The sequence below is a fragment of the Podarcis cretensis genome, assembly GCF_951804945.1.
Source record: "Podarcis cretensis genome assembly, chromosome: 5".
In the NCBI taxonomy this organism is placed as follows: domain Eukaryota; kingdom Metazoa; phylum Chordata; class Lepidosauria; order Squamata; family Lacertidae; genus Podarcis; species Podarcis cretensis.
The window spans coordinates 100367197-100381375 of NC_137174.1; the positions used below are offsets into that span (position 1 = coordinate 100367197).

Below are 14179 nucleotides of genomic sequence, written 5' to 3' on the forward strand. Positions count from 1 at the left end.
ACCAAGATACCACTGTAGAGTCATTGTGAAAAGGTGCCTGCAAGCCTGAAATCGTTTAATGCGTCTTTCTCACCCTATTGTACAGGACTGCGGAGGCCGCCTGTCCGAAGGCGACAACCAGGGCTGCTACCCCTTGGACGGCCACATCCTCTGCAAGATGTGCAACTCTGCCCGGATCCAGGCCCTGACGGCAAAGTCGAGCACCGACCTCTGAACGCCCCCGGGAGCCTCGCGCCATCCTCACCCTCTCGCACAGCTGGAAGGCTTTGGGACAAGCAGAGCGGCTTGCTGGGGGCTCCACATCATGGCGTCTCTCCCCCCCCCCCAAGTCTACACTACAGATTTAACTCTTTGAGCCTGCAATCCCTCTCTGCAAGCACCCTGGGAAATGTAGTTCTCTGGGTTTCTTTCCGAGAAAGGTTTCAGGACACCCCTGCGAAACTACAGTTTCCAGGATGCTTTGAGGAATGCCATGATGCTTAAACTGGTATGAAACTGGTAGATGTTTGTAGTGCAGATGGAAACCCCGCCCAAGTCCTCGGCTGTCTCCATCCCCTTCTGGTTTCGTCTCCTCTAAATCCGAAACCCATTAGCTTGTCCTATGCATTTTATCCATTCCGACGCTCCAGCTACAGATGCTTACGCCTTTTCCTTTTCCTCTTCACACGAGCCATCAGATCCTGAGCCTCTTTGCACATTAATATATGGGGGGGGGGGGGCGGGGACACTTTATATCTATTTCTATAGCCTCATATGATAACGTATTGCAATATTTCACTAGTGCCTTAAAGACAACTATGCAGAGTAAGGAGTTAGAGCAGCGATTCAGGGATGGGAAAGGCGATTAGGGAATCTGCGGGTGCTTGCGAGGGAACGTGCTTGGCAGAGCCGACCAAACTGCGCTCAAGGCTCACCTCTGCCGCACCTCCATGGACCCAGCTTGCTGGGTTTTTACGACCAAAACACAGCTTTCAGAGCTGAAACCACAAGCACACTATTATTGTAATCTCCGCCTGAAAAAAGGAAAAGGAAAAGAGTTTTCTGAGGGGAAGGTAAAAGGACCTCTGGACGGTTAAGTCCAGAAACACACGCTCACACTACAGCTGGAATAAAAAATCCCGCACAGATTTGATCCTCAGCAGTTCTTAAGGGCTGAAATTTCGCAAATTCCAAAGGTCCGATTTGCGGACAGGTCCCTGAGAGACACTTAACTCGCCGTAAGCCTTGTAGGGCAGCAGTATTAAGTATGGCACTTGCCAAGTGCAGTGACTTATGCCCCCTGCTCCCCCCCCCCAAATAACCCTCTAAATAAACACTAACAAAAGAAATGTTCCATCCTTGAGGTCCAAGTTGAATTAAACACATTCTGCAGTTAGAAAGGTAAAGAGGGCGATGTTCCAGTTTCAAATATCCTTCTCCCCGTTGGGTGTGGGAGCCCAGTACCGGAACTGGGATCCCAGCGAAGAAGGGGCACCGTTTTGGTTGAGGTGCTGTCCCCACAGACCCTGAGTGCTTCATGCAGGGCCAGTGCTGCAGTGGCGCCTCCCTGCCCCACCTGTGTCTGTGTTGCAGAGGACCAGTAAAGGGACCCCTGACCATTAAGTCCAGTCGCAGATGACTCTGGGGTTGTGGTGCTCATCTCGCTTTACTGGCCGAGGGAGCCGGCGTGCAGCTTCCGGGTCATGTGGCCAGCATGACTAAGCCGCTTCTGGCGAACCAGAGCAGCGCACGGAAACGCCGTTTACCTTCCCGCTGGAGTGGTACCTATTAATCTACTTGCACTTTGACGTGCTTTCAAACTGCTCGGTTGGCAGGAGCAGGGACCGAGCAACGGGAGCTCACCCTGTCGTGGGGATTTGAACCACCGACCTTCTGATCGGCAAGCCCTAGGCTCTGTGGTTTAGACCACAGTGCCACCCAAGGGGTCAGTAAAGACTGTGTTCTCAGGCATGTGTAGCTTGCAGGGACATCTCTTCCTTGGTTTGAAAGACGAACACCCCCCACTATAAGAGGTGGGAAATGAAAGTAGGGCCCTGAGGGCGATATTCTTCTGTCCAGAAGTTTGCGACTGGGGTTGGACTAGATGACCATTGTGGGCCCCCTCCAACTGTACAGTTCTACATCAGCTAGCTCTGCACTACAACCTAGCAGTTCAAAAGCACATCAGCGCAAGTAGATAAATAGGTACCGCTGCGGTGGGAAGGTAAATGGCGTTTCCGTGCGCTCTGGTTTCCGCCACGGTGTCCCATTGCGCCAGAAGCGGTTTAGTCCTGCTGGCCACATGACTCGGAAAGCTGTCTGCGGACAAACGCCAGCTCCCTTGGCCTGAAAGCAAGATGAACGCTGCAACTCCATAGTCGCCTTTGACTGGACTTAACCGTCCGGGGTCCTTTACCTGTTTACCTGCACTGCAGCAGTCGCTTTCGACCTCTCTCCCAGAGACCCAGGAGTTTTTGAGGGATATTTGGATGGGAAGGTCAGTAGCGGCAGCCGAGCTTCCGAGAGGGAAGACCTGCGTGCCATCTCTACACACTCAGAGCAGCCTGTTGCAAACAGAGGAGTCCCCTGGGGTGTACCCCAGAACCCACTGCAATTGGCAGACGGGGTCTTCTGCAAATAAGTCGATGTGGGCAAAGGTTTGAAATCTCTGCCCTGCAGCAAAACGCTATAACCTCAGCAATGGGGTCGCTCCCCTTGCAATGGGGTTGCTCCTCCATAGCAAAGTAACCCCCCCCCCTGCCTGGAGAGCTGATGCCTCAGCCGTGGTCCCTCTGGGAACAGGGAGAGCAGGGGGAGGGTAGATCACCAGTCTTCCCATTCCAAAGAAATGGCCATAGGTTTCCTTTGGCTAAAGTCAGAATGTGGATTTAAATGGAGATTAAGAGCTACAGGCTATTCCACCCAGTGTTTTATCATTCAATCATGGTTTGCCTCTCTCCATTAACACAAGAGGAACTGTGTCACTCCAGATGGCAGGAAGGTTATCCTCCAGCTGAACTGGGGAGCCAGGATCCTTGCACCTCTAGAGCTAGCTTATCAGGGAGAAGGCTAAGTAAGGACCCTGACACACTAAGTTTCTTCTTGCAGGGATGCATGCATGAACCTGCAGTCTGAAACGCTGTTAGCCCAGCCAGTGCTGCACCGCATGGTTCTCCAACCCTCGCATTTCAGCGCTTAGATGTTTCTCTCTCTGGAGAAGAGTGGGGCAGCGTTTCATCCTGCTAAGGAGCTGAGTCCTTACCAAGAAATGTAGTAAATTAAGCAGAGTGCAATTGGGGGTTACGCTCATAGGTCTTAGTCACCATAGCAGAGTATATTTATTACAAAGCTTTATTTAACCTAATGCAAAGGAAACACACGCAACCCTCTTTTTTTGCCAAAGAGACCTTGGCCACGACGCACTAGGAATACCTTTTGCCTGAGCCCTGCAGCAAAGAAGGAGACCAGCAATGCATTTCAATGGTGTACGTTCAGGGGATGTTCCTAGTGGATTGGGCCCGTAGGTGGTTGCTGTTGTTTTCTCCTAAAGTATGCAATATTTTTTATTCCTGAAAAGTTTATAACCTGAGATTTCCCTGCGCCTTTCCCCCAAATATATAGGATTTTTATATATATAAAAATTATAAATGTATGTATACTTCATAAGAAATATATATGTCTACTATTTTGATTAAACTTTTTATGTGTGTAAGTTAGGTCGAGATGAGCTGAGGACAGTGGGAACGTGATTTGGATGTTAGATGTTCTTGTGGATGAGTTGGTGCCTGGACAATTGCACTCTTAGTTTTAAGACAAATACTTAGCAGTCTGTAGACTTAACCCTTATTCCCACTGATAATTAATAGGAAACCCTACAAAAAACCCATACAGTCCAAGTTTAAGAGAGCCCGAGGTCCCAAACCTCAAGATATGGTATTGCAATCACCACCTTTATTTTATTTTATTTTGCTTCATCGTGCACACTCGTTGGAAGGAAATATTGATTGTGCCGTAACCCTAATTCCAGTTACTGGGAAGGGGTGCCGAAATTAGATTTAGGAGAGAGGTTTGTGAAGCTCAAGGCGATGTCCAGGTTTCACCCATCAGCTATGCTTAAAGTAGGACTGAATCCAGTATAAAGGAAATCCGATTGGGCCATATCTGGCCCCCGTCCAGATGTTTTGGACCACATGTCCCACTGGCCGAAGCCAGTAATCCAAAACAGCTGGAGGGAGGCCAGCTTAAGGCAAAGGCTGGATTCATGGAGAGATGGACCTGTGGCTGCTCGGTGGAGCCTCTATGTGCAAGGGCAGTGTACCTCTGAACTCCAGAACGGGGAGCGTTCTTCTTTCTAGTGCCTCCGATGTATTATTTGCACTCAATTCTTTCCCCATTTTGCCTTGTCTGCTCAGAAGTAAGGAACTGCTGCCTTCAGTTGGGCTTACTCTGAGCAAAGTAGGGTTAGGATTACAGCCTTGACACAGATCTGCGAGGTCAAGGTTTCTAATGCTGTGTTACTGGCAGTAAAAGGAAATGCTTTTGTGAACAACGGGACGATCACAGATCTCTCCATCTTCTTTTGCTCCTTCTTTCTTTCTTATGGACAGGGAAGGGACTGGGCGCTTTCTGAGTTTTGCGTCCCCCAGCACTGCAAGAGGTTGGTCTAGATGGGCCTTGGAGATCCCTTCCAACTCTACATTTCTATGGTTCTGCGAGAAAGGGCACATATTTGAATGCATTGAATCATAGAGCTGGAAGGGAGGGACCCCAGTGGTCATCTAGTCCAGCCCCCTGCCATGAAGGAATCTCCTTTTAAAAAATATTGTTATTAGTTTTCAAACATAACATTTTCAACAATTCTTAAACATACTTTTATACCTTATACAATTTTTTTGACTTCCATCAATCACATCTGACATTTTTCCAATTTTTCACCTAATTTACATTTCTTACTTTCACAATTACATTTAAATATCATAACTAATATCTCTCTTCTTTCTCTTCTTTGCAATATTTCCTCTTTTCCTCCTTACAAAACTTCTTGTAGTCCTACTAGCTGAATTTGTTGATTACTGTTGCTCTTCAAATAATTCGTATATTTCTTCCAATCTTCTGTAAACCCCGCAGGTTCCGAATCCATCCTGTCATTTTGTCCAATTCTGCGTAGTCCATTAATTTTGTCTGCCATTCTTCATTCATCATTATTTCTTCTTGCTTCCATTTCTGGCCCAACAAAACTCTTGCCGCTGTTGTTGCGTATAAAAACCATTTAATGTCCAGTCTATTAATGTCCTGACTTATAACAACAAGTAAAAGCAATGCAGGAATCTCAGCCCAAGCATTCATGACAGAGAGCCCTCCAGCCTCTGCTCTAAACCTCCAAGGAACGAGAGCCCATTTTCCAAGGGAGTCCGTTCCACTGCCAAACAATTCTTAGCGTCCTCCTTTTCCTCCTCCTGCCCTGTACATATTTGCTAAATCCAATAGTCCCTTCATTTCATATGAAGGTCAAATGCGGACGCCCTGAGATGCTAAACAAGCAGCGTCCTTTGGTCCTTTGTGTGAAATCTCAGGGGCGCTGCTGTACACTGCATTTTCAGCTTTGACCAGCCAGGCTTAGAAGGGGCTGGTGGAGAGGAGGTGTTTTTTTTTTGGGGGGGGGGAATCCTGCGAGAGCGTTTGATGGCGGCTGCCTGGGAAACCGCACAAGTCAGCTTTTTTAGAAAAAAATAAACCGCTTATTGTAATTTGCCAGATCTGATGCACAGCTGACAATCACCTTCCTGCAGGCGGTGGGGTTACAATAACTCCTGCTGGCCAACCCAGCACCAATGCAGAAGGGGGGGGGGGGGACGTGTCTCTAGCCAGGAATTATATTTAGCCTTTTGGTTGCATAACAGTAGGCCAGCTCCTCTCTCTCTCTCTCTCCTCTGTAGGTCCTTTCCCTGACAGCACACAGCCCCTTATTGATGAGCAAGCTTTATTTTTAACAAAATAAATCAAATATCTGCATTGGGTGCATGCTGCAAATCTCTGGCATGCTGAATTATTTTTCTCTTTTTGAGACCGAGTGCATTGCGAAAGCTGAGCTGACGTGAATTTCTCCCCCGTACGATCTGCAGGCAGAAAGCAGGTTGTAAGAATGTGGGGCAAAGCTGATTTCGGCCTGCAAAAGTCCTAAGTATTTTATCTTTGACAGGCTGTTGGGTGTTTGTGGTTTTTTTGGGGGGGAGCTGATAACATAGAATCACATAATTGTGGAGTTGGAAGAGACCCCCCAAAGGTCATCTATCGCAACCCCCTGCAATGCATGGAACTTTTAAATGTACATGCTATTTCAAAATGTTTTAAAAGCAGGGGGGGTGGACTTAACATCTCCCCCCAAAAAAACACACACACCAAGCTTAGACTTAGAATGATAGTTAAAGAATTGTGCATCTGGCGATGTTCTGCAGCAGGTTAAGATGAAAAAGTGAAGTGGTCTGGATTTGATCAAAAATGGTCCTCTCTTCGGCTGGTGAAGCTGTGCCCCGTCACTGCCACCTCGTTAAGTTTTCTGTTAAAAATAATAGCGATGCAAACGGGGGGAATGGGTTTAAAACAAGTGAATAAAACCAGTTGCAGCTCAGGACAGTACTGAAAACCCCACTGAGAGAGAAATCAAAGCAGCGGGTCAGGATAATTCAGTTTGAATTCCTGCAAGATCTTCCTAAAAAGTTTCCACGTCTTGGGCCAACAAATAAATGGAAACACTGTACAGATGGGGCTACCTGTAGAGGATTTTCTGTGCCTAAATGTCACACTAAAAGAAATTATTGTATTCTTCATGCCTTTGGGGGAGAAGAAGACTCACAGTAGATCCTCATCCTTTTCTCCTTTCTTTTTTTTTTAACTGAGCTGTGGGCTCTTGTCTAACACAAACGTAGATAAGGTGGTTTCGAGACCTAAGCCGGAATTTCTCAGAATGTGTTTTTTCTTGGGGGGAAACACCTTGCAGTGTTTGGCGTTCCCATTTCCCCAGGCCTAAAAACAAGTCTGAGAGACCGCCCTGAGTTTCCCGGAGACCACATTGAGACACATGGTGCGTCACAAATTTAGCAGGCCTGTTCCTAGAGCCTCAGCCCTGCAAGGTAATGCGCTGCGGAAGGAAATGGATGAGTCCTTGTTCCAAACATCAAGTGCAGAGAGGACTGAATTTATTTAATTTATTGATTCAGTCCATTTACATACAGCGCTTTATCAAAAGATGTGTGCAACATTAGAAACACATTCCAAAACTTTCATGATAAAAGCACAGCTAAGCCTCTCTCTCTTTTTCATAATTGGCCCAGGGATTTGTGAACGTAATGCAAGTATAGCCAGAGAGTTGCGTGCATGAAAACTTTAGGCTCTATTTCTGGGGTGTTTTTGGATTTTGCGTTTGTGGGACCCCTTGTAAACATCTTCAGAGAGGCAGGGGTTGAATTAAAAGCATGCTTGCACTAAAGGCGGTTGGAATTCTTACTTGTGGAGAATATCCTTGGGTACTCTGCATATGCTACAATCCTAATTACTAAAATTGATCTGTGTAATCCAAGCATGCGCACAGGTTGAGGAGCATAAGAGGAGAAGTTAATATAATTGTTTCAGTGTTGAGAACAGGAAGCAGGACTAGATGGGCCCTGGGTCAGATCCAGCAGGCTGCGTTTACATTCTTCTGTGCAATCCAGAGGAAGGTTCCTTGCACCATCGCCCGTGAAATGTTAGTTGCTCAAGAGCTCTCCCAGATGCTCTTATGCTACGTAGAGATGCCTGAAATGACATTTCAGGCATCTCTATGTAGCATAAGGACATCAGGTCCTGTGGGATCCCACCAGCGAGGGCTGTTAACGTAAAAATCCGAGGGCTCCCTTGGACAAAAACAAAGACACCAACCAGGATAACTTGGAGCAAAACAGCAGCCTGTAGGCTTGGCCTTTATTGATCTGTTGCAACAGGGTGCTCCCCTCACCTGCAGGAGAGAGGAGGGACCCAGAAAAATGGTGCGCAAGGCCTTATAAAGACTTTTGAAATTGCCACCCTGTAGATCAAGACCACCCCCAGAAACATCATACCTACATCACAGAAGGGGTGTAACCTAAGACCACCCCTCAGATACATCACACCTACATCACAGAAAAGGCGGTCTAAAACAGAAATTTTAATACTGTTTTTCTCCTGTCTGGCAGGTTACTTGATTGGATTTCCTGGGTAGCCTGGCCAGTCTTTTGTAATGATAAATACTTAGTTCCTGGGCCAGGTCACAGGCTCACACCCTATTCAAACACAGACATACCCTTAAGACAGAATTTGTGAAGGAAAAGACAATGGGGAGGCTTTTCCAGTTTGACCTTGCAGAGAAAAGATTTGCTCAGTTTAGGAATCAAAATGGTTCCAGGTTGGCCTTCCTGTGCTGATCTATGTATGTGCTTGGTTGGCACACTTATGAACATTACCATATATCTAAGACCATAAAATTCCTGTCACAGGGCCCATCTATTCATTCATTTATTTCCGAAAATTCATACACTGCTTGCTTGTGGGAAGAGCCTCAAAGCAGTTTGCAAAAAGATGAAACAATAAAATCGCCAGGGAGAAATTTCCACCATCGTTAAAATGGAACAAAAGGTTAAAATGCCAAAACAAGTTAAAGTTCACAACAACTTTCAAAGCAACTGGAAACATTTTTTTTATTTTTTATTTGCAGGCACCAGAAAGAACGCAGAGAAGGCGCCTGCTAGTATCAATAGGCAGGGAGTTCCAAAGGGTAAAAGATCGAGTTCTTTCAAATGCGGAACACGGAACAGAGCCAATTTGGCGATCTCTTCCGGAAACTGGTCCCAAGTTGTTAAGCCCCTCATCCTGTTCTCACAGTGGCCAAGGAGATGTCTGTGGTAAATCCGCCAAGCGGGATTCGAACGCAAGACCCCTCTCCCCACTCCTAGTTTTCAGCAACTGGGGTTCAGAAGCTGTAAACTAAGATAGTTGTTCGATTTGCATGAGATGGGCAAAGGGTTTGTTTGTTTGTTTGCTGTGAGAAACGAGTTCCATCTGCAGATTTTTATTTTTATTAAAAAGGAAGAGCACAGGCCAGTCATTTTTCATGTTTAGGATTTCTCTCTCTCTCTCTCTCTCTCTCCCTTTTATCTCCAGCATCTTCTCATAAAACTTAGGCATGAGAAAAATGCTTTAATGTGGAACATTCCGTGAAGTGAAAGTCCCATAACTCCTGTGCAAATATTGGCTTGAGCTTGTGGCTTCAGCTGGAGGCAGCAGCCGTGATGTTATTTCTGCGGGGAGGGGGAAGTTAGGAAGTTTGCATTAGACATTAAAAGTGGGGGAAATACCCAGTGGATCGTTTTCTGCATTTCCTTTTCTCTTGGCAGAATTGCCTGCATATATATATATCCCCTCTTGCCATAAATAGAGTCAAAGCGTCTCTATTTGCAGTTGTGTCTTTATAAAGCATGATTCTCTTGCTGGGGGGAAAGTGAGAAGGATGTTGTTCTCTTACCCCCCCCCCCCAGCTGCTATTGATGGGGTTGTGTGCAATGATTAACTCTGGTTAGGCGAGACACTTCTTTCTAATTCCTAGTTCCTTTTTGTAGCTCAATTCCATCTCCCAGGTGGTTGGTTCGTTGCTTTGCAATATACAGGAGTACCTTGGATCTCGAACGCCTTGCCAGTCAAACGTTTTGGCTCCTGAACACCGCAAACCCGGAAATGAGCATTCTGGTTTGCAAATGTTCTTTGGAACCCGAACATCCGGCGCAGCTTCCGATTGGCTGCAGGAGCTTCCTGCAGCCAATTGGAAGCCGCGCTTTGGTTTCCGAACATTTTGGAAGTCGAATGGACTTCCGGAACAGATTCCGTTCAACTTCCGAGGTACGACTGTACATGCTTTGAATCACCAAATCTGCAGCGGTTACAGTGAGTTTATGTGTGCGCATATTTTAAAATCTATTATTATTATTATTATTATTATTATTATTATTATTATTATGCCATGGTTATAAGATGAATAGAAAACTCCACAGTTGCAATATATTTTAGTCTAAGATGGACAGGCAGCCCTTGGTTCAAATCTCACCTGTGCCATGAGTCCAAAAAATGTAGTATAAGCACCGACAACTGGGAAACACTGGCCTGTGAGCGCTCCAGTTGGAGAACAGCCTTGACCAAAGGTGTCATGGGCTTTGAAGACACTCGAACTCAAGACGCAAGGGAGAAATGTGCTAAGAGGAAGGCAAGCTTGGCAAATCCACACCGTGATCACCTCCCACCCAGAAACCTATTTCCCCACTGTGGAAGGACGTGTGGATCCAGAATTGGCCTCCACAGTCACTTACGGACTCACTGCTAAAACTGTGTTCATGGACGACAATCTTACTCGGCTACGAGGGATCGCCAAAGAGGAAGGCTGCAGTCACTACTCTCTCAGCATCATCAGCCTTGTCCTGCGCACACACACACAGACACACCCTTGTCTTCCAGAAAATGTGAGATTTAGGACACCAGAATGATCTGGGCTGCTGCTTTCTGTCACACAAACACCAGCGCTCTTCCACACAGTTATTGCGGCACGAGGATTACTTACTTGTAAGGTGTGCACACAGACTGGAGGGAAGGATCGTCCCCCCTCTTAAACTGAGAGCTCTCCTAGCATATTTATAAAAGATATAAAAATGAGATGAATTACTCTTTTGTATGCCTGTTCTCTATCGTTAACCTTCCCTGAACCACAGAATCCAGATTCACCAGCATATATTTTTGTATTCAACAGACACAAAATGCCTTATTGCTATTTTTTAGGAGAAATCAAAGTATCTCAAGCATATATTTTCTGTACGTTGTTCTTGTATGCAATTATACAACTATGTGCCTTTCTGCCTTTTCGCTCTGCTCTTTGAGTTATCCTTTTGTTGCATCCTTTAAAAAAAATAATCAAATTATATTTTCTGAAAGAAAGAAAAAAAATCCTCTCTTTTTGTAAGAATAAAAATACACAGCATTTTCTGAAGCCTTGCTATTACTTCTTTTTTTAAGGGGGGAGAACACAAAAATTGCAGATGGTTTGAAGAACGCTTTAGCGATCCAATAAACTCTCAATACACTTTGCTTGGGCCTCTGTGTGAACCTCTTCTTCCCTTTTCCATTTGCAGCTGCTTTCTTTACCAGGAGCAAAACATGGTTCGCTTCTTGGGTGGTTGGGAGGGGTGAGCCTGGGGTGATTTCAGAAGATGCTTGCAAATATTAGGACTTGTCGCAAAGCCCCAAGTGTGTAGACTGAATTTTTTATTTCGGACACAGACCAGTTCCAGCCCACATACAATATCATGGAAGTCATAAAACACAATAGGGATACATTAGAATTTGCAATTGGGTATAACAGGGACACTACAGATATAGCAACAGTTTAAAAATATATAAATTAAAACTTAGTCACTAACATATAACGTAAAATGATCATTAAAGGCCTTAATCATTAGGATAGCACAGCTTGTTCCCTAAGTTTTCTGGCAAACACACAGAATTTGGCCACCCTAAACGTGATCTCAGGATCCTTGTCCTCTACCAGGGATTTTAGAGATTGAGGTTTGGATTCATTTGGAGATTTTTGCATAGCAGGGGTAATAAATACCAAGAGTATATCCCCGTAGAAACAGCAGCATAACAAGGCATGAGTGACAGTTTCTACCTCCATCAAGCCGCAGGGACAGACTCATTCCACGTATGGTTTACCCTCGAATCTGCCCTGCAATAAGCACGTTGAATCTAGCGAGGGTAAATGACCATCTGTATTTGGGTATTTGTAATTTTGACAAATGATTTGCTAGGGTAAATCCTCCTATTATCTTTTATTACTGGGTGTTTATTCATCTTGCTCACCTGGCAGCCCCAAATGTGTCAAAGTTTGCCGTCTAACCCCAGCACCCTGTTCTAGACCGTTTAAATTTGAAAGTGCATTCTAGCAAGAGCTCTGGAAATCATATCAGAACTACATTATTAGCCTACATTAAAAAAAGATAGTAAAGGTAAAGGTAAAGGTACCCCTGCCCGTACGGGCCAGTCTTGACAGACTCTGGGGTTGTGCGCCCATCTCACTTAAGAGGCCAGGGGCCAGCGCTGTCCGGAGACACTTCCGGGTCACGTGGCCAGCGTGACATCGCTGCTCTGGCCAGAGCCAGAGCCGCACACGGAAACGCCGTTTACCTTCCCACTGGTAAGCGGTCCCTATTTATCTACTTGCACCCGGAGGTGCTTTCGAACTGCTAGGTTGGCAGGCGCTGGGACCGAGCAGCGGGAGCGCACCCCGCCGCAGGGATTCGAACCGCCGACCTTTCGATCGGCAAGTCCTAGGCGCTGAGGCTTTAACCCACAGCGCCACCTGCGTCCAAAAAAGATATTACTATGTGGCAAAACATTTCTTTAAAAATCTCTAAATGGTTTATATGAAGTGGTATCCTTTTCTCAAAGGCAGAAATAGAAGCAGACTCGAAGAAAGGTAGACCTCATACAATTATAAACAGGAGGAAAGTCTAGATGCTGGATCGTTCCCTCGATCGGATGGGTGGGAGACCGCCTGCTCTTTATGGGGTTACACTTCCCCTGAAGGAGCATGTTCATAGCTTGGGGGTCCTCCTGGAACCTTTGCTGTCGCTTGAGGCTCAGGTGGCCTCAGTGGCCCAGAGTGCCTTCCATTCGCTTCGGCTGGTGGCCCAGCTACGCCCCTATCGGGACAAGAATAGCCTAACTCCTGTCGTCTGTGCTCTGGTAACCTATAGGTTAGATTACTGCAATGCGTTATATGTAGGGCTACCTCTGAAGACGGTTTGGAAACTTCAGCTGGTGCAGAATTCAACAGCCAGGTTGCTCACAGGAGCAAGACGGTTTGAGCACATTGCACTATCCTGGTCTGACTCCACTGGCTACCAATTAGTTTCTGGGCCCAATTCAAAGTGCTGGTTTTGACCTATAAAGCCTTAAACGGCTCAGGACCGCAATACCTCAAGGAGCGCCTCTTTCCATATGAACCTCCCCGGACCCTAAGATCATCATCTGATGCCCTTCTTCATATGGCCCCTCCTCAAAAGGTCCGGAGGCTGGCAACATGAGAACAGTGCCTTCTCTGCAGTGGCTCCCTGTCTATGGAATGCTCTCCCCAGGGAAGTTCACCTGGCGCCTTCATTATACACCTTCAGGCACCAGGCAAAAATGTTCCTTTTTAAACAGGTCTTTGGTTGATTCTAGAAGTCAGATGATTGTTTATTTCCTTGACATCTGATGGGAGGGAATTCCACAGGGCGGGCGCCACCACCGAGAAGGTCCTCTGCCTGGTTCCCAGTAACCTCACTTCTCACAGGGAGGGAACCGCCAGAAGGGAGGGATTCCACAGCGAGGAGCTCAGCAGTTCTGGAGAAGCTCCTTGGCCTCTGCGGCTGATTTTTTTCTGCATTGCGCACAGCTGCTGGGAAGTGTGGGGTGTGTTTTGGGATGCGATATCGGACCTTCAGGCCCAATGGGACTGTTCATCCAGAGGGCAGCCCTGCCAGAGTCCTCTGCAGGATGCGGGCATTCCTGGAAAGAGGATTTGCTGTAATAATAATAATTTATTATTTATACCCCACCCATCTGGCTGAGTTTCCCCAGCCACCCTGGGCGGCTCCCAATCGAGTGTTAAAAACAATACAGCATTAAATATTAAAAACTACCCTAAACAGGGCTGCCTTTAGATGTCTTTTAAAAATAAGATAGCTGCTTATTTCTTTGACATTTGATGGGAGGGCGTTCCACAGGGCGGGAGCTACCACCGAGAAGGCTCAATGTCTGGTTCCCTGTAACCTCACTTCTCGCAGGGAGGCCCTCGGAGCTGGACCTCAATGTCCGGGCAGAACGATGGGTGTGGAGACGCTCCTTCAGGTCTACTGGGCCGAGGCCATTGAGGGCTTTAAAGGTCAGCACCCAACACTTTCAGTTGTGCCAGGAAACGTACTGGGAGCCAATGTAGGTCTTTCAGGACCAGTGTTATGTGGTCTCGGCGGCCGCTCCCAGTCACCAGTCTAGCTGCCACATTCTGGATTAGTTGTAGTTTCCGTGTCACCTTCAAAGGTAGCCCTAGATAGAGCACCTTGCAGTAGTCCAAGCAGGAGATAACCAGAGCATGCACCACTCTGGCCAGACA

The 14179-nt window shown here is 46.5% G+C and overlaps 1 protein-coding gene and 1 long non-coding RNA gene across 4 annotated transcripts in view; both read left to right on the plus strand.

Moving 5' to 3' along the window:
• The window catches only part of LOC307217245, a 340344-nt gene extending 329229 nt beyond the window's left edge, over positions 1–11115 (plus strand). Inside the window, exon 2 of the long non-coding RNA XR_013839482.1 lies at positions 6213–11115. This is a non-coding gene — a long non-coding RNA (uncharacterized lncRNA). The remainder of the gene's footprint in view (positions 1–6212) is intronic.
• Positions 1–11115, plus strand: part of LPP (LIM domain containing preferred translocation partner in lipoma) — a 289890-nt gene extending 278775 nt beyond the window's left edge. For all 3 annotated transcript variants that reach the window (XM_079977969.1, XM_079977970.1, XM_079977971.1), the window contains one exon: positions 86–11115. In XM_079977969.1, the coding sequence (XP_079834095.1) occupies positions 86–214 (129 nt within the window). In that variant the 3' untranslated portion in view covers positions 215–11115. The remainder of the gene's footprint in view (positions 1–85) is intronic.
• Positions 11116–14179: the final 3064 nt, after the last annotated feature.